Raw genomic sequence first — 20,759 nt, 5'->3', positions numbered from 1 at the left:
AAATGAAGCTGTTGCAATATAAAAATCGTCAAGGGGCATGCCATTTTTAATGTAAGCATCAACAGCTTAAATTATTTTCTACAGTTCCAGCACAGGGGAAATTTCCAATAAAAGAATAATTTAAACAAGTTATCAACCCACAAATATTTAAAAAAAAATTCTATTTAGTCCTTCAGAGATTGAGACCAATGGCAAACTATTTTCAAGGATAAAAACTCAAACAAATAAATAAAAGTATGTACGGCAATGATCCAATGCGAGCCATAATCTACATCTAAAAATTAACCAAACAAAACATGTACAGAAAACGATATACTCTTAAAAGGATAAATATTAAATACAGTTATTAGATACTATACAAATAAAAGTACAGAAATGATCCTTGTCCAGTGACAGTTAAATTACAAGGTGCTTTCTGTTACATAAATCTGACGCCTATATAGAAAGCAGGATATCATTCTTGGAGGGATGAGTTTAAACGGCATACAAATTAGCATCTTTAAATTACAAATTGTGACATTTTACAGAAATATATACATTCAGACCCAGAATAATCAATTGGGTGATACAAGCGCCACTTCAACCCCCCAGCCGTTGAAGAACTAAAAACTGAACAGCTAAATCCTATCTCCAAAAAATTATAAATGAAAAACCATAGCCAGAATTGGGGAGAAATGTTGAAAATATTATCCCAACCCGGCATATTCCAGCCAAACTACCGCCGAATGGATCTTTACAACTATATCTGCCACTACATGAGATTTCAGAAATCTGACCTCATAAGCTTCATTCGAGGTTTTATGCTAACATTGGCAAAGGGTTTTGGCTGTTCCACATGGACATAATCCCTTGTCTTGAGAACCTGAAATCACAGTTGAAATTGAATGTGAACCCATGCTGAGTTTCCAAGTGAGCCTTTGAAGAGTTCAAACGAAGCATATTAAGAAACAGGTCACGGTGTGAGAGAACACGAAAAATCTAACACCAAATGAGTGATGTGTGACCCTCCAAAAGTAAGAACTGGAACTAAAGCTAAATCAATAGAACATGCTTTATTTAGACACTGTTCTCAGCCCCTTTGGAGTTCAGCTAACTTGTTTCAAGGGTGTTTGACTTCCAACTAGTAAAGAGAACGATTTAATCTTTGGCATTATTTGTTTCTCTCTTTCATTCACTTTTTCCACGCATCGATTTTGGGCACTTTTAAAACTTAAAATATACCTAATACTTTGTCCTCAGCTCATTGTTTATTCCCTCCCTCTCAAATAAGATATTTCAATTATCATAATCATACATGTCAAGATGTTAAATTACTGGAACAAGATCATTTTGCAATAGATATTGTATGTGTAAATTCAAATAATTTTCAACCATACCAGAGTTTCGAAAAACATCCGTGATGCTTCCTTCTTTGTTTTACCAACTAATAAATTGTCAAGATGCAGCTCCTTCCTTCCATGAAGGTCTTCCTTATCAAACACAGTCTGCAGATACTTGGCAACAGCCCTGTGGATAAATGCAATAGTTAGCTGTTGATATATAACATGCATGAAACTGGGAATCAGTGCACAAAGATCTGGCGAAATCAAATGAAATAACAAGGAAAATTTAGTTATATAATCGTAAACAATCTAAATTCAGATCCATATTAAATACATTTCAGATGTTATTAATTGTTATTTTGCCAAAATGACTTAAACCTGAATCATCTGCACACAACAACTTCTGGGCTCAGGTGAAAAAGACATTTTAATTGCAGATGAAGTGATCTATCAATATCTTCAAGGGAATCCATCCCATCTAAGGCAATGGCGAAGGGGGTTTCAAATGAAATGGAAGTATTTGACTAGGTGTAAAAGGAAATTCACAAACAGCCATACACATGACAAAATGATTTTTAAATCTGAGTTTAACATATACATACAAGGATTAGCAACTCAACAATTAAAAAAAAAAAGGAAGTGCCGTTAGTTGCTAAACTCTTGCATAAACAAACCTGGTTCTGGAAGACCATCCACTATTTTCAAGGTGAGTTCCTTCAGCAGATGGTTGAAAATTATCATCATCATCATCATCAATTATCTCATCATCCCCAACATTCAAAAACCCTGGGAGTATACAGAAATAATGAATTAGCACAGATCAAAGAAACATAAAAAAATAGAAGTAATAAAGCTCAATCTCCTGCTTCAACAGCTATTGCTTATATTTGCCACATACTTAATATTGTTTTGCATGTTCCAAACTAAAAAAAAGGGTGAAACCAGTGCGCACAAAAAATAACCCACACCAAATAACTTCTAAGAACAGGAGAGACATGAAGGAACTATCGAGGAAAGGAAGCTGGCATCTAAATGAAGAGTGATTGACTCTTGGTAATTCATTGAATGATTGACTGCTGGCTAATATTAACTAATTAGTTTAGATGGCACTTTCATAAAATGAACAGCAAAGAGCTTTTAGAAGCAAACCTGTGTCATTAGCAATCATGTAATTTTCCTGCACCATGTAACCATAGAGCTTGATTAGGCATGAACAACATAGTAAATAAACAGACAGCATCTCAATTAAAACATCTTTGCCAAGGAACAGCACATCACTCTTTTGGCTTCAAAATAAAATTTCAAAATTCCAACAGGGCAATCACATAAATGCCAAAAAACATAGTGACACATATTTAGACTTCAGAAGAAAGAAAACATGTGCAATAATAAAAACCAAAAAGGCTTAAATGTACACATCAAGAGTAGTGAAATTAGTATAACTACTTATTCTCATATTGTTAGGATATTTATCCTATTTTATCATCATTATAGTGTGTCAAGGGTTACCCTATTTATCATGATTATATTATGTCTAGGATTACCCTATTTATCATGATTATATTGTGTCTAGGGTTACCCTATTTATCATGTATTTGTGTATCAATTTATTCATATAAATAGAAGATTGTGAGAGGGATCAATCAAGCCCTCTAGAATTATTTTACAGTTTCAATCTTAAGTTGGTATCAGAGCGGGTCGATCCCGCTCTGGTTTCTGTCTCGTAATATATATTTGTTCGGCGCCACAGTTCTTTGTCGCCCGCCGCTGCCCGCCGCCGGCCACCGTCAACCGTCGGCCACCGTCGGCCGTCGCCGGCCACCGTCCGGCCACCGTCTCCGGCCACCGTCCGGCCACCGTCCGGCCACCGTCCGGCCACCGTCACCGCCGGCCACCGCCCGCCATTGCCGGCCACCGTCGTCCATCACTGTCAAAGTTTCCTTCGTCTAAACCCTTAGGGTTTTCTTGTTCTTCGTTAGTACTATTCGTCTTCTTCAGAAATGGCGTCTGGCAGTACTCTTTCCTTCTCTGGAAGTCCATCAATTACCTCCGAGAAGCTAAATGGAAAAAATTATCTATCATGGTCTGCTGCCGTTGAAATGTGGTTCCTTGGCCAAGGGCATTATGACCACCTTGAGCGAGATGGAAGCCATGTGCCTACTGAAAAAGCTGATCAGTGGAAACAAGCAGATTTCCAGTTGTGTGCCCTGTTATGGCAATCAGTGGAACCCAAACTTTTTGTATCTTTGAGGGCTTTCAAAACTTGTCACTCCTTTTGGAAGAAAGCCCAAAGCATTTATGCCAACGATATTCAACGTCTCTATGACACTACGAATAAACTTGCATCTCTTAAAATGGCAGACCATGATATGGTGTCCTTCATGACTGAAGCCCAATCTGCTGTCGAAGAACTTAGGATGTTTTTGGAAGTAGATCCATTAGAGGATATAAAAAAGAAACTAGACAAATTCTACATGGTGTTGATCCTTCGTGCCCTACATCCCGATTTTGATCATCTCAGAGATCAACTTCTAACTAGTCATGAGGTCCCCTCTATGGAAACATTGACCACTCGCCTTCTGCGTGTCCCGGTATCTCAAACTCAAGAAGCGCATGAACTAGTGGAACCATCTGTCATGGTTGCCACACGAGGAAGAGGAGGACGTGGCACTAGAGGAGGAGGACGAGGAGGTCGGGGACGTACTCAATGCACATATTGTAAAAGGATGGGTCATACTCAAGAGAATTGCTACTCCTTACATGGTTTCCCTTCCAAAACCGCCAATATTTCGAAGACTGAAACTTCCACTTTGAAAACTGAAACCTCTACTTCTATGTTTTCTGAGGATGAATATCAAGAGTATTTAAGGTTAAAGTCTAACAGCTTGGCACAACCATCTCAATCTCCCAATACATCAACATCTCAATCTATGGAATGTCAAAATTCATGGGTAATTGACTCAGGTGCTTCTGATCACATTTCTGGTAATACCTCTTTGTTCTCATCTATTTCCTTTCGAGAAAAACCTCATTTCATAACCCTTGCAAATGGATCTAAAACTTCTTCCAAAGGAGTCGGTCATGTTTCTTTGTCTCCCTCCCTCAATCTCAACTCAGTCCTTTTTGTCCCTAATTGTCCTTTTAATTTAATTTCCTTAAGCCAGTTGACTAAAATGTTAAATTGTTCAATAACCTTTGATCATAAATCTTTTGTTATACAGGAGCGTGGTTCGGGGAGACAGATTGGAGAAGGATATGAAGCTGGCGGATTATACCATTTTGGATCTCGTCCAAGGGTGTCTTGTGTTGCTGCTCTTAATCCTAAAGTGCTACATGATCGACTTGGCCATCCTCATTTGTCCAAATTAAAAAAGATGTGTCCTGAACTTAGTGGTCTCCAAACCTTAGAATGTGAGTCATGTCAATTAGGAAAACATGTTAGGTCTTCCTTTCCTAAAAGGTCTCAATCAATATGTAATTCTAGTTTTTCCATCATCCATTCTGATATATGGGGACCTAGTCGTATCTCCTCCTTTGGTTATAGATATTTTGTTACCTTTATTGATGAATATTCAAGATGTACTTGGGTTTATCTTATGAAAAATCGTTCTGAATTGTTAGCTATCTTTACATCCTTTTTGAATGAAATCAAGAATCAATTTGGTCAAGTAATCAAAATATTAAGAAGTGATAATGCCAAAGAGTATTTTTCATCCTCCTTTTCTGCCATCTTGAGTTCCCATGGTATCTTACATCAGTCTACTTGTCCTCATACACCACAGCAAAATGGTATAGCAGAACGAAAAAATAGACACTTGGTTGAAACTGCTCGTACCCTTTTGCTTGGTGCCCATATTCCTGTCCATCACTGGGGGGATGCCATCTTAACTGCATGTTATCTTATTAATAGGATGCCCTCCTCCTCTCTTGATAATAAAGTCCCTTTCTCCATTTTGTTTCCTAATGATCCTCTCTTTCATACATCTCCCCGAGTGTTTGGCTGTGTATGTTTTGTTCATGACATGTCTCCAGGTCTAGACAAACTCTCCGCTCGCGCTCTCAAATGTGTCTTCTTAGGCTATTCTCGACTTCAAAAAGGATATTGGTGTTACTCTCCTGAAACTAAGAAGTATTACATGTCTGCCAATGTCACATTCTTTGAACAGACTCCTTACTTCTCTCCATCTGTTCAGGATGTTTCTATCCTCCAGCAGGTCCTTCCTATTCCAATGGTTGAGTCAAATAGCTCCACTGTCTCTGTCATTCCCAGTCATGATCACAATCCTTCTACACCTGTTTCTCCACATACTGAGATCATCCCACACAGGGCCCCAATGGATAGTCCACATCCCCAAGACAATGGTGAATCTCCTACTTCAGATTCTTCTCCCTCGTCACCTCCTCCCACGCCTCCTGGTGCAAATGATTCAGCATGGCCTATTGCCCTCAGAAAAGGTACTCGTTCCACTCGGAACCCTCATCCCATTTATAATTTTCTAAGCTATCATCGATTGTCGCCCTCCTATTTTTCTCTTTTATCCTCAGTGTCCTCTGTTGTTATACCCAAGAATGTGAAAGAAGCACTTGATCATCCTGGATGGCGACAAGCTATGATTGCAGAAATGCAGGCTCTTGACCACAGTAATACTTGGGAGCTGGTGCCCCTTCCCCCAGGAAAAAAGGCGGTTGGTTGTCGATGGGTGTATGCAGTTAAAGTTGGCCCTGATGGTGAAATTGATCGGCTCAAAGCTCGGCTTGTTGCAAAAGGTTACACTCAGGTTTATGGTCTTGATTATTGTGACACTTTCTCTCCTGTAGCCAAGATGACTACTATTCGTCTCTTCTTTGCCATGGCAGCCATTCGTCACTGGCCACTTCATCAATTGGATATCAAGAATGCCTTCCTACATGGTGATCTTGAGGAAGAAGTTTATATGGAGCAACCTCCAGGGTTTGTTGCTCAGGGGGAGTCTGGTATGGTATGCAAATTGCATCGATCTCTATATGGCCTCAAGCAATCCCCACGTGCTTGGTTTGGAAAGTTTAGCTCCATTGTTCAAAAATTTGGGCTAAAACGCAGTGAAGCAGACCATTCAGTTTTTTATTGTCATTCTTCTCTCGGGAAATGTGTTTACTTAATAGTATATGTTGATGATATTGTCATTACAGGAAATGATGCTGTTGGAATATCTCAACTAAAAGAGTACTTGTGTAGACATTTTCAAACCAAGGATCTTGGAAGTCTCAAATATTTCTTAGGCATTGAAGTAGCGCAATCAAAAGATGGAGTTGTAATCTCCCAAAGGAAGTATGCTCTTGATATATTACAAGAAACAGGCATGATTGATTGTAGACCGGTAGACAGTCCCATGGACCCAAACCAGAAATTAAGGACAGAAGAAGGTGAATTATTCTCCGATCCAGAGAGGTATAGGAGGCTGGTTGGCAAACTGATTTATCTCACTATTACAAGGCCAGATCTATCCTTTGCAGTTGGAGTGGTTAGTCAGTTCATGCAGGCTCCATGTATTGACCATTGGAATGCTCTCATTCGCATTCTAAGGTATGTAAAGAAGGCTCCCGGGCAAGGATTGTTATATGAAGATAAAGGAAGCATTCATGTCTCTGGGTATTGTGATGCAGATTGGGCAGGTTCACCTATTGATAGACGGTCTACAACAGGATATTGTGTTTTTCTGGGAGGAAACATTATTTCATGGAAAAGTAAGAAACAGAATGTAGTAGCTCGATCAACCGCGGAAGCCGAGTATAGGGCAATGGCATCACTAACATGTGAACTTATATGGGTGAAACAATTCCTTCAAGAGGTTAAATTTTGTGACATCCATACTATGAAGATGTATTGCGACAATCAAGCTGCTCTCCACATTGCATCAAATCCAGTGTTTCACGAGAGGACTAAACATATAGAAATTGATTGTCATTTTGTTCGTGAAAAGTTGTTGACCAAAGAAATATGTACTGAGTTTATTGGGTCAAACGATCAACTCGCAGATGTATTGACCAAGTCATTAAGGGGTCCTCGGATTGAGTTTATTTGTTCCAAGCTTGGTACATACAATTTGTATGCTCCAGCTTGAGGGGAAGTGTTAGGATATTTATCCTATTTTATCATCATTATAGTGTGTCAAGGGTTACCCTATTTATCATGATTATATTATGTCTAGGATTACCCTATTTATCATGATTATATTGTGTCTAGGGTTACCCTATTTATCATGTATTTGTGTATCAATTTATTCATATAAATAGAAGATTGTGAGAGGGATCAATCAAGCCCTCTAGAATTATTTTACAGTTCACATCACTCTTTTGGCTTCAAAATAAAATTTCAAAATTCCAACAGGGCAATCACATAAATGCCAAAAAACATAGTGACACATATTTAGACTTCAGAAGAAAGAAAACATGTGCAATAATAAAAACCAAAAAGGCTTAAATGTACACATCAAGAGTAGTGAAATTAGTATAACTACTTATTCTCATATCACATCCCAAGGTGCAGTGTTATCCAAAGTGCAGTTTAAGGCAATTTCAATGAATAGCAAAGTGCCAGAAGAAGTTAGGGACACTTGCAAGTTGGATGGAGTGCCTTTTGGGTTAGGTGAGGCTCACCATATAATAATAAAAGTGGTGTGTAGAATTGTAGCCATTTTCAAAACTACAGGCTATTAAAAACAGATTGCTGCCACTGTAGTCACATATCTCAATGTCATCAAACAATGCTTAAATTTTTCAGGTATATCAACTATGATAAACTATTCTAGTAGAAGAATAAGAGACAAATAAAAGATATGGAAAGAGGCAAAATTAAGGCAAACTGGAGAACTTACATCATTCTGTTCAACATAGGGACTCCTAATTTCAGGGTACATTGTATTTTGTAGTCCAGCTTCCTGAAAGACTAGGTTTTCTTCATCTTTCAGAGAACTCTCTTTTTCATCTACACTGAGAGCTTCAGATTGTAAACAGTCTACTTTAGCACTTTCTATAAATATGCTGTCAGACCTTGCACCCTTGTCATCACACTCCATGGCAGAAGCAACAATTTGATTCTCATTTAACTGCCCTAGCATGCTGTTTCCATTTTCCTCTGATGGTAGATCACCACTAAAGGAAGCTTGAATATCAGTAAATCCATCAGTTTCTTTGGAACCAGTAGCCAAGGAAGCATACAAATCGTTGGCGTCAAAACCATCTGTTTGAACTTCTGTTCCAGTTTCCATGCTAAGCTCAATAGCACCTACTCCCTTTCTATCACTCTGGTCCTGCCCAAACTCATCCTCTAGAATAGGGATTGTATCCAAATTCTCAGCATTTGGGATGCTCAAAATATTTGAATGAATAGAACCAACGAGATCATTAGTTTTATCCATGAGAGTCAGTGATGTGGTAAAATCATTTTCAAGGACTTCAGTTAAGGATGTAGATTCGTGCCCAGGGCCAGCAGAGCACTTCTCTGCTTCAGAAACTGCAATATTTCCTCCAACATGGTTTACTTCAACATTTTGAGAATTGTTCAGCTCCTCCACATGAGAAACAACATTTGTATTCCCGTGGGCATCCATATCATGAGATCCCAAGTTAACCTCAGAATGATGACTCTCAGACAAGACAGGTATATCAGTAGTATGCACCCCTGCATCTTCTTGGAGTTGAACACCCATAGGTTCATGAGTTGTGTGCCTATGAGCATCAACATCATGAGATCCCAAATTAACCTCAGATTGATGACTCTCAGGCAAAACAGGTATCTCAGGAGGTTGCACTTCTGCATCTTCTTGGTGTTGGACTGTCATAGGTTCATTACTCCCCACCACTCCATGAACTTCGGTATTTGTTCTAGAATAGGACTCTTGATCATTTGTTTTTTCTATGAAAGAGCTATCCATACCATAATCACAAACCTTGATTCCAGTCAGATCAATTGTCTCATTTCGCAGAATAGTAAAATCAGTAGTCAAATCTGGAATGTATCAGAGAATGAACATAGATTATATTACATGGAAATTTCATAAAAGAATATGATGAGCCTCGGTGAAAAATTAAGCAAATGAGAATGGTTTAATCAGGATAATGATGGCCAAATGCACTTACAAAAATAGGTTTAGAAAAGAAATTCAGAACAGTTGAAAAGAAACAGAAAGTACTATCCCATAGATGCAGAAACAATATGTAGTTGACCACTAAAGCCAGCCCATAACATGAAGCATGAACTGGTCTAATGGCACCATTGTTGTTTCTTGAAAAATTATTATAGAGATGGAACATATTACATTAGAAGCCTCACTAATTGAGATAAATGTTGTCATGAGACGAACAGTGAATTAGATACAGTGTAAAATCATAAGTATCAAGGTTGTCAAATTTGAGAGTTTACGTAAATTCGTGGAAGCTTTGTAAACTTGGATCATAAACTCAAATCGTAAACTCATAAAAGTTTACTTTGTGTAAAAATATTTTAAAATATTTATAAATAATAAAATAATTTAATATTTATAATGTTATAAATAATGTTTTTATTTTTTCATAGTATTATTATAATTATTAGTTTATAATATATATTTAAATATTTTTCTTTAATATTATTATTCTTTTTTCATAATTTTAATTGAATATAATTGAGAGTTCAGTTAAAAAAACAAGTTGTTGAAGTTAATATTGACCCAAAAGTTTAGCATAGTAAAAGGAGGCCCAATGATCCAAAATAGTAAGTGACAGAGGACTAAGCTTTACTTTAATATTAAATATTTTAATATTAAATATTTACATGCTAAAATAAAAAACATAAACACCGAAGATAGAATCGCACAGTAGAGGGGATTAAAACCCTAATGATTTAATTTCTTTAATAAAAGCACAAACAGTGCCATTTAGGGGTTGTAACGTTAAAATAGAAAAGCTTCACTCCATATGCGGAGCTTGTAGAAGGCGAGATCAGGAGCGGGGTGAGCGCAAACCAGGCAAACAGAGCCCTACCACGAGCCAGGCAAACGACGAACATGAAGGCAAGCCAACGAAGTGCGACCATGAACGGCAACGAAACGTGGTGGTGCCCTAAACTCAAAAGGACTTCCTCTTTCTTCGTTTCTTCCTATTTCAAACTCGCAAAATCGTTCCAAAATCGCAATTTTAACCAATCCCACCGAGAGTTTAGAACCGATTTTACCAATTTTACTCGAAAATCAAGTTTCCTTCTGAGTTAACTCAGAAGTCAGAACTGGGAACGCAAACTCGTCCGAGTTAACGAGTTAACTCGCAAGTTTGATAACCTTGATAAGTATTATTTTTCCTCATTTCAAAAATCACGAGCTAGAAAAAACTGCATTGCAAACATAAAATGTACTAATGTGTCTTTCTTCATTAATGTTATTATTTTCAGCTTACATGCTTTCACTACCACAACTTATTTTCATTTGTTTTCTGTTTTGGAAAGATATTTTGTGGAGATAGTTAAAAAGCATGAAAATACTATACATGAGAATAAACTCGTCATTTTAGAGATTTTAACATTTAAAGAAAGGGGGAGAGAAAGGCTTAAGCAAATGCTCCAAATAATCAATAACATAAACAAAGCCAAGATGCATAACTCACCTGTAAATATCGATACATGGAAAATTTCATCTTCCAAAAATTGTCTCTGAATCATTAAAATCTCATTACTAGTGCAAGGAGCTTTTTTCCGTACACGGCGGATATCTTCAGTATTTGTCAACTGTTCGCGTATTGTACTTCAGAACAAAGAAGGAAAAACAATTAGTATTCAGGTAGTCAAAAGCACTGAGATATGGCATACAAGACAAAAACAAAAAGTGGCATAAAATTTTTTATAATAAATTGAAATGTGAGCAAAGTTTGAAAGGAAAAAAAAAGGTATATTACATGTGACAACTATTGCCGGACAGTTTATGCAAAGATCATAACTAAAGTTATCCTTTAATAAATAGTGCACAACACGGAAAAAGTAGAGGTCTATAAATAAATGGATCAGATATCTTCCCAATTGAATAACCATCTAATATTGATATAAGCTATTTTAAACATTCTAGACATCATCTATTATGGATAAACAAAAGTTTAAGCAGATTTAATTTTCTCTCTTCTTCCAAATGTGCTGAATGGTTTCAGTCATTTAGTTCCCTACAGTACAACAAAAAACAATTCCCGGCCAGGCTTACCTTGGCAGTTAAATATATAAAAAGCGTAAAAGATCAACTATCAGAAATAGTAAAAAAAATATAAACTATAAAAATAAGTGACACAATATTATGCTTTTCATTCCATTATAATCGATATAAAACAAAATGAATAGATGTGTACAGATGAATGGATGGAAAACATACTCGCCATGCAAGACCATCATATCATCCATAAGCACCTTCCTCTTCAAGGCACTACTAGTACGAGGTGCAGAACGAGCCCGCTTCATTGTTGCTATTTCAGGGGCAGCAGGGCTGGGTTTCATTTTCAAAACTGAAGATTTTCTACCAACTGCACCAACAACAAAGTTTTTTCACCCTTGCCACATTCTCAGGGAAAATACACACTGTAACAAAACATATAGCAAAAAGCATTAACAGACCACTCGTATACCTAATATGGATGACAATAAATCGTCATCATCAGGAACAGACTCGGCTGTTCTCTTGGATTGAGCTCCCCCATAAGACTCCATCAAATCCATACTCTGCACTGTAAGAGTACTTTCTGTGAAGCTACGTTTTTTACCAGAAATGCCGTTTACCCCAGCAGGGCCTGCATGACCTTCAGTTGCACCCTGGTTGTCAGGAGTAGATGCCATCAGCAAATCATTTGCTTCACCATCATGTTGGTAAGCTAAGGAGAGCAATTTTTCAGGCTCTGGCATGTCAGTAACAGCAGATCTATTTATACTTTCTACTTTATTGCTAAATATCTGACTCTCAAGTTCCATATTTGTTTTCCCAAAATCAGGTGTTTCTTTAGGTACGGATGGCTCTATACTCTCTTGGTAACTTAAAGCAGGATTTGAAACATCAGTTCCATGACCTTTTTCACCTGTAAAGAGTAAAAGCAACAGATTATCAATAAAATGGAATGTGCATGTTTGATAATATCTATCAACAAGATTATACAATTAAATGAAGTAACTTAACAAAACAGAATCCACTTGAATTACCACAAAAGGGTACTATTACTATGATGTTAATTATCTATGCAGAAAAAAAAAATCAAATGGAAATAACATGACAAATGTAAAAGTCAGTACAACACCATGGTGACATGGTGTTCAGATGATTTGGTAATAAGCAAAATGCCAAAAAGACTTCGGCGCTGTTACTGGGCAGCAATTCTTTGGTGCATGCAGTAGGAATGAAATGCTAAACATTTAGCAGAATAGAAAACATCTATTGGGTTGTACGAATCCAGTATTTTTCTAGCTTTTGTCAAACTATGGTCATGATATTTCAGACGGGTGTTCCAACATCCCCACAAGATCTTATGCTATGCCACATGTTTATTAATATCTGTTCCCTATTTTTGTTGATTTTGGTTATTGTCATCTACAGTACTTCATGATTTCTTATCCTGTTATGCAACTTTCGCTTCTCTTACTAAATTATTTTCTTATATTGGGTTGTACGAATCCAGTATTTTTCTAGCTTCTGTCAAACTCTGGTCATGATATTTCAGACGGGTGTTCCAACATCCTCACAAGATCTGTATGCTATGCCACATGTTTATTAATATCTGTTCCCTATTTTTGTTGATTTTGGTCATTGTCATCAACAGTACTTCATGATTTCTTATCCTGTTATGCAACTTTCGCTTCTCTTACTAAATTATTTTCTTATATAAAAGAAACACATGTAAAATTGCATTGCAATAACAGACAATGTTTCCCAGATAGAGATTGTACATATGATTGGGAGGGAGGTTGCACAATCTTAAAAGTAGGATGGGAGGGAGGTTGAACAATCTTAAAAGTAGGATCGTAAAGCAAACTTGAAATTGAAATTTCATTACCAAGAATACAAAAACAGAGCACGTACCCACAGTCACAGTAGTCAGTGTCAAGAATGAAAAACTGTGATATTGAAAGCATGTCACAGGCACAGCCGCAAACATTCACAGTTACCAAAGAGAGGGTCAAGTTGAGACTGAGATGAGGAGAGGTCGAGATATAGAGAGAATCAAAGAGGTAGAGCAAGAAAGAATCAAAGAGGGAGGGCAAGAGAGAATTTAGACGGTGTTCATCTAGGTCTGAAAATGGGGAAGTATCAACATAGGGAACCAAAAAACTGGTTAAAATTTAAAAACCTTTGTAGCATACCAGGTTGTGTAACCCAACCCCAAAAATAAAAGGATTAGAAAAGGGAGAGTAAATGAAGAAAAAACAATAAATTCAGTGTTTTAAATACTTGATTCCAACACATGCCTGCCGGCCCAAAAGATGCTAGATGGGATATCCAAGTTCACAATTTTGCACTGGTCCTACAACAGTCCTACCCTGATCCCACCTTTTGATGGTTTTACTCACGATCCAGCTCAGAAGAAGAGAGCAAGATCATGAAAAATAATACAACAGAATTTATTGTATCCAGCTATTAAAGCCCAGTAAATGAAGGAAGAGAAAAATAATAATTAAATTCAGTGTTTTAAACACGGTTGCACCACATGCCAGCCAGCCCAAAAGATGCTATAGTGGATAAAGGGAAGTGATGGACTCAGAGAAATGGAAGTCCTGAAAAGTCATACAAGGCAGTATGGCTTGAGGGAAAAGTGAGAAACAGCTTTTTTATTGATTTTATAAGTAAATATTGCTTTCCAAATTGAAATCCAGAGAATAGCCTCCACCAAAAACACCCTAACATTTTTTGAAATCAAGAGACAGTGCTTAAAGTCTGTTATGGTCACTATTTCCCTCACAACAGATGGTACACTGAACTGCTCTGCTACCGTGGCCACTGTAGCAGCCAAGGACTACTTCACTATTCCTACACTACACCTATATAAAAGGATTATAGTCCATTATTTAAGAACCTGATTACGTAATATAAGTCACCTCAATTGAGGTTGAATAAATACCTTCAATAAATGACAGAGAAGGCTGGCCCAGATGGGAGGTGCATGGTTGAAGGATAGATTCAGTAGGCTGCACAGCCTCAAGTGATACATGATTTAAACCCTCACCTTCCTTCAGTTCTCGAGAAGCCTGAGCTTCCACATCAACAACAATTTCAGGTCTTCCAGGTGATCCTAGTGGACTAATAAGATTGGATACTAGAGCATCATCAGACGGACAGGATTGTCTGTCACTCTTTGAAACTTCAATGTCATTCAGAACTTCATGCTTTGATGATGTGTTACCATCCTCCAAATGACCACCTGATCCCGGCACCTGAGATCCACCCATGTTAGACAATGGTTTACATGAGATGCTGTCTTGATCAGAAGCAACATTTTCATTGCTGGTCAAAGGAGAAGAAATAACACAATTTGTAACAGTTTGGACCAAAGGAGCAGTCGCTGGGTCACTGTTCATCAAAACTCCATCTTGCAAGTCCTCCTTTTTGTCATGAACAGCAGATGCATTGAACATCCCACCTTCACATTCTGGTAACACGGTGGCAGGAAACTCTTTATTGGAAGAGTCCAACAACGGTAATGATGCTAAGGAATGATCATCATGCATCAAATTTTCTTGATCCTTGATTACAACCTGACATTCTAAATGCCCTTGCTCCTCTCTTTTTCCATCCATTTCAATCAGATTGCAGCCTTTATCTTCATTATGCAAATCTAAAGAAATATGATTCCCATTACTTTGCAAGGAGAATTCATTTACATCGTTATCCTTTTGGTGATGCAACAATTCGATTTGTGTATCCATTGATTTTAAATCAGTTGAATTAGGACAATCAACTTCATTATTGCCCTGATCCATCTGAGTTCCAAATAGGTTAGGCTCTTGAAGTCCGGGGGTAGATGGACCCTCAGCATACTCACGTATTTCACCAGTGGTGGGTAAATCATCAATCTGTTCAAAACAAGTCAGAGCACTAATTAAACCCGAAGAAACTATAATCTCTAGTAAATAGAACTGCTTCCATTTCATCATCTTTCCAGAAAGAAAAGGGAGAAAAATAAAGAACACAACAAGCAATAAAACCAAAGATTCAAGGACATTCAAATATTTTTAAAATATCTTGCTTCCACAGCCTTTCACCTCAAGTTTTGCTTACCTCCTCTTTCTTTTCATCATTTTGATGAGACATTTGAAGACTAGCACCAAAGTCATCATGCTCCAAAGTAGTAGCCTTGTCATTTAACAAAACCTGATTTTTGTCAAATCAAATTAAAATCTCCAGAAGTAATAAGAAAAATGCATCTATACTCTGCATAGTCAATTTAAAGAAAATTATTTTCCACACACAGTAATACACATTAAGACACTTTGTTAACAGGCACCGTTTCAGTAAAACCAAGCATAACTGTGCTCCAATAACAACAAGAGGTTCATATCTATGCACATCATAAAGATGGTACACAACAGCAAAGCAGTTGTATTCGTGACGAATAAATATACCAAACATATTTAAAAATGTAAGGATGCAAGAGAGAAAAGTATCATATATATCAGGCATACCAGGCCTGTACATTTCAGATGCATATGTTAATTCTTTGGCATATTACCCACCAATGCAGCATATCTATGCTTCTTAGTTATAACCAGACAACAAAACAATAAGATTCAAATCAGTATATTGGAGGCCTTGAACCATGGTTATCAAACTCTCGAGTTAACTCGTAAACTCATAAGTTTACGTTCCCAAACATGGCTTCCGAATTAACTCGGAAGTAAACTCGTTTTTTACGTAAACTTGATAAAATCGATTGTAAAATCAGTAGGATCGTGTAAAATCACAAGTTTGGAGCGATTCTGCGAGTTTGGAAGTTATATATTTAATGAAATGCATCAAAATGAATGACAATAATTCATGTATTTATGTTTTACAATATTTATTTTTATGAACAATATAACTATAAATTTTATTTATTTAATGTTATATAATTTTGTAGACTTATTTGAATTAAGATATTATTTATATAATTTTTTTTCATCTGAAGTAAATTCTTACGAGTTGAGTTTACAAGTCGAGTTTACTCAACTCTCACGAGTTTACGTAAACTCTCAAATTTGATAACCTTGCCCTGAACCACATATATCACATTTCGTCAATCAACTCCACGAACAGAGTGGTGTGGGAAACTTAAAATAAGAAAAACAATTTACCTCATCAAGGTCTAGCCCAATTTGAGAAGCATCACCATCACCAAAGCGCTCTGCAAGACATGTTTACCACTAAAATTAGCCAAAAAACTCTCCACAGAACATTTAAAATTCACTATCAACAAATCACTACAAAGAGAAACAGAGACAAAAAGGTAGACTAACCATCCAAGCCAAACTGTGAAGTAGAGTAAAGCACACCATCCATAGTATCTTGCAGTGTAATCTGCTCCCTAGTACTGACATGGTGATCAACATAGTTACTGCAAGTTCACAACACATAAATTCCTCCATTAATAAGCCAATATACCTATCTTCCACTCGAACCACTAACATAAAATCACCATTTAGAACATAGAGCAATTCTGTAAAAGCATAGATAGACAAATGAAAAGTTGGCAACTGAAAAATTCTGGCATTATTACTAAATTTGTATCAGTCATCTGAAAATGCAAAGGAAAAATCTGAGATGTAACTCAAAAATACCATTGTAGTAAACAATTGTTAAAGCTAAAAATGACAATATATTCAAGTATTTAAGAACTAACGCTTGAAGAATGTCACTATCTGGCAGTTCAAAATCATCAAGATCGAAAGTCTCAGGTAAGGTGATGGAATGGTAAGGTGCAGTGGACTCTTCAGGTGGCAAATCAACTGCTGTGGAGCGAAAAGCTTGCTTTATCTTAAGCAAAGCTTCACTGCAGTCATCGAAAAGGTAATTCACCTTCCTAGAGTATATCCTCACCACACCAAGCAAAAGATGGCTGGATAAACGGAGTGCAATTGGTACTTCAGGGAAAAGAATGGAATCTGTTCATTCATAAAATTGACCAAATAAATATATGAAATGATAAAATGTGATCAAAATTAGACAACAGCAAATGCAGTAAATCCACATACAACGTTCTGAGCAAAATTAATTCCACACTAGGATAGTCCTCTTCATCTATCATAACAAAATTTAAGCAATCAAAATTATTTGACATAAATATAGGATAGTCTTCACTCACTCCACACATGTAGCTATATAATCAATCTTTCTCGCATATTTTATAATCTTAAAAAGGTAAATCTACATAGGAACAATTATCACAACCAAGGTTAACTCTTTCTTTTGACAAGACTGGTATATTTTCCTCTATTAATCTTATCCTCATTACCATCATCGTCATCATTATTTTACCCAAGAATAATTCCAATCAGATGTTCAAGACAAAAGAAGCACAATCAACAAACTGACATCAGCCAAAAAATCAGGGGACCACAAAAAGGCTCTAGTACAGAAATAGTTGCTAGCATTTGTTTTACACTGCCATGCAGATAGACATATCTGGAATATAATATTTTTAAGGATTTGCAGACCTTTTACTCCAGCCCAACTTATTTCTTGCAATCAACTTCAGTAATTTCATTTTGACTGCCAGTAAATGTGACCCTTCGGTGTTTATTACAACCATCAAGTTCACACTATTTTTATTCCTCTATGTGTATGATATTGTCACCAATAGCAGTTCAGCTTGATCCAACAAATTACAACCCAACGTAAGTTCTCTCTCAAACATTATATGCTATTAAACTATTTGCTGGACATTAAGATTAAACACTTACCCAACAAATCTTTTTCCATGACTCAAAACAATTATATTTGAGATATCCTTCACAAGGCCAACATGATTGAAGCTCGCTTTATTTATTCTCCTATGTCTTCTTCATGTAAATTTCCTAAACTTGTGTTGATTTATTTCAAGATTATACTATTTGGAGATATACAATTGGTGTTTTGGAGTATGTTATTCTTACTAGATCTAAAGTTAGTTCTGAAATGAACAGAGTTCACCGATTCAAGACATATCCTCTTTTTACTCATTGCATAATGGTAAAGAGCATGTTAAGATATCTCAAGGGATCCCCTCACACCAATGAATGAGCGTCTCAAGTGTGGTCTCAAGTGTGGGATAAAACGGTCCGACAAGAGCCTGATAGTGGGTAGCACAACATCCCCGACAAATGTGTCTAGGATAGATTATGATACCATCTTATGAGCTTATTGAACAAGCCCTTAATTAAGTTGTTTATACAAAAGCACTCATGGTCCTAATTTATACAAAAGCACCCAATGTTTCTAATTCTGGCTCATCCTTAGCTTGTACTATATTTTTCCATTCCATTCATCAATCTAATTTAGTCTCGGAAATCCCTTTTTTATTCCTCTACACTGAAGAGAGTGTCATATTCAGAAAATATTTCAAGCACTTGGACTAACAACAAAACAGGACGAACTTGGCAAATATCTATCTCCCTTGGCACTCACGATTCTCAAACTCCACTGATGTTCTTACCAGCTACCCTAAGCATAATTACAAATTTAGGAAGTAGCTGTTGTTTTAGTTGGTCTATTGTTACAAACCTAACAAAGCTCGAAATTTGTGCAACCCGACCAGTAGCTTTTTCAGTTTTCACATATAAGGGAGACAAAAGTTCAGATTGAAGAAAACCAATGGCTACATAATTTTCTAAACTGTAACTAATAACTAAATATTCCCAACAACCGAAATTAACCGACAAGGTACTTAGATTAGGAAACAATAAAACAAACTTTTATATCCTCATTAAAATAAAGTCTTTCAAAACATTAATTGCAATCATAAATTACACCACTAACTAGCAATAGCAAATTACACCATTAACTAACATAAGAAAACTTTCAGAGCGTTAAAATCCCAAACCCAAAAACACAAATCAAAACAAATGCACCAAAAATCCCAAATCAAAAAGCACAAAACAAAGCAAACGCACCTACGGATACACCAATGTCAGTGTCAGCCACCTGATTCTTCCGGAGCTTCCTCTCCAAATGTGCAGCTATCCATATAGTCCCAAGTGGCCCTTTCTTGGCCAAAATAAACTGAGAATAAAACATCCCTTTTCTTCACCTTGCAATTTCCCCACCCAAAACAAACACCTTTCCCCGAGCCTAAAACCCCATCACAAACTCCTCAAAAAAACCAAATCCAACACGAGAAACCCTAATTGCACCCCATCAGTCAACAAAACCGACACAACTCCACCACAACCACGTGGGAAAAGCAATTCGCACTGTGAAACAAACTAAAATTCACCAAAACGCCGTTCTATCGATAAAACACAGAGCGAGAGAGAATCATCACTAAGCATGGTTTCGGGAAGTGGAAAAAGAAAACCCTAACAACAGTGTGAGAACAAAGAAATGTGAGAATTAAAAAATAAATGAAGAACAATATAGATTTGGGGGTAATTCTAATTTTGAAATTGAAATTGAAATTTGAACAGAGAAAGAGAGCGATTTGGAAAGTCAGATTTGATTTGGTTTGGTGTGTTTGGGTTTAATTTTCGAAATAATATGACAAGACAAACAATAAAGTAAATATAAGTCTATGTATGGAATGGTGTGGTCATAATATAATAATATATTATATGCTCAAACTAACATCTTATGAGTATTTTACTTGTTGCGTTGCTGCTGTCTCTGATTGGTCAAACCCTGCCCAATACATATCTACATTTCCATTTTGTTTGCTTCTTCTCTTTATTTACAGCAAGTTTTTCATAAAAAAAATAAATAGTACATACAAATTTTAATTAATAAAAAAATAGTACATAAAAAATTTTAAATAATAAATAATAAAAAAATTAGTACATAGAAATTAAAATGTAGTTTTAGGTTTTTAAATATTTATTCAATTTTCAGTTGTTTCAAACACATTCACTTTTTTTTTACTTTAATTTCTTCGTTTGTATTTCGTATATTTTTCCTATACAGAAAAGCGTGCTAGATAAGATTGAGAAGCTTCTTGATAATATTACCAAATCATTATTTAGTTATCTATACTTCGGAAACTCTTTGTTTCGGTTTCGGTGTTTATATATTTTATATTTTATATTTTAATTTAAATAATTATTTATAATAAAAAATTATTTCTATATTTTTTTTAATAATTGTTTTTTAATTTAAATAACTATTTATTAATAAAAACACTTGTGTATTTATATTTTTACTATAAAAGTTATTAAATTATAAAATTGTTTTTAATTACTGAAAAAAGTATTAATAAACCACAAAATAGTTTTTAGTAAAATTATCAAAATAAACGTTTTAAATAATT

At 36.1% G+C, this 20,759-nt stretch overlaps 1 protein-coding gene across 1 annotated transcript; it reads right to left on the bottom strand.

Moving 5' to 3' along the window:
• Positions 1 to 313: 313 nt before the first annotated feature.
• LOC108329041 (sister chromatid cohesion 1 protein 4) lies at positions 314 to 20,011 on the bottom strand. The gene is made up of 14 exons (XM_017563021.2): positions 19,414 to 20,011; positions 17,166 to 17,427; positions 16,783 to 16,880; positions 16,621 to 16,670; positions 15,569 to 15,661; positions 14,412 to 15,363; positions 11,937 to 12,380; positions 11,687 to 11,834; positions 10,938 to 11,074; positions 8,177 to 9,309; positions 2,472 to 2,499; positions 1,997 to 2,108; positions 1,377 to 1,506; positions 314 to 862 (listed from the first exon to the last, which is right to left on the bottom strand). The coding sequence occupies exons 1-14, from the start codon at positions 19,535 to 19,537 to the stop codon at positions 764 to 766; spliced, it is 3,810 nt and encodes a 1,269-aa protein (XP_017418510.1). The 5' UTR covers positions 19,538 to 20,011; the 3' UTR covers positions 314 to 763.
• Positions 20,012 to 20,759: the final 748 nt, after the last annotated feature.

Source organism: Vigna angularis, chromosome 2, assembly GCF_016808095.1.
Source record: "Vigna angularis cultivar LongXiaoDou No.4 chromosome 2, ASM1680809v1, whole genome shotgun sequence".
In the NCBI taxonomy this organism is placed as follows: Eukaryota; Viridiplantae; Streptophyta; class Magnoliopsida; order Fabales; family Fabaceae; genus Vigna; species Vigna angularis.
This window is presented reverse-complemented; position numbering and strand designations above follow the sequence as displayed.

Excerpts from the sequence above, each read along its gene's own strand:
- LOC108329041 (XM_017563021.2), bottom strand. The coding sequence starts at position 19,537 with ATGTTTTATTCTCAGTTTATTTTGGCCAAGAAAGGGCCACTTGGGACT. Across the intron at positions 15,662-16,620 it reads TTGGGCTAGACCTTGATGAG|GTTTTGTTAAATGACAAGGC; the intron begins GTAAATTGTTTT and ends GACAAAAATCAG. Across the intron at positions 863-1,376 it reads GGATGTTTTTCGAAACTCTG|GTTCTCAAGACAAGGGATTA; the intron begins GTATGGTTGAAA and ends CTGTGATTTCAG.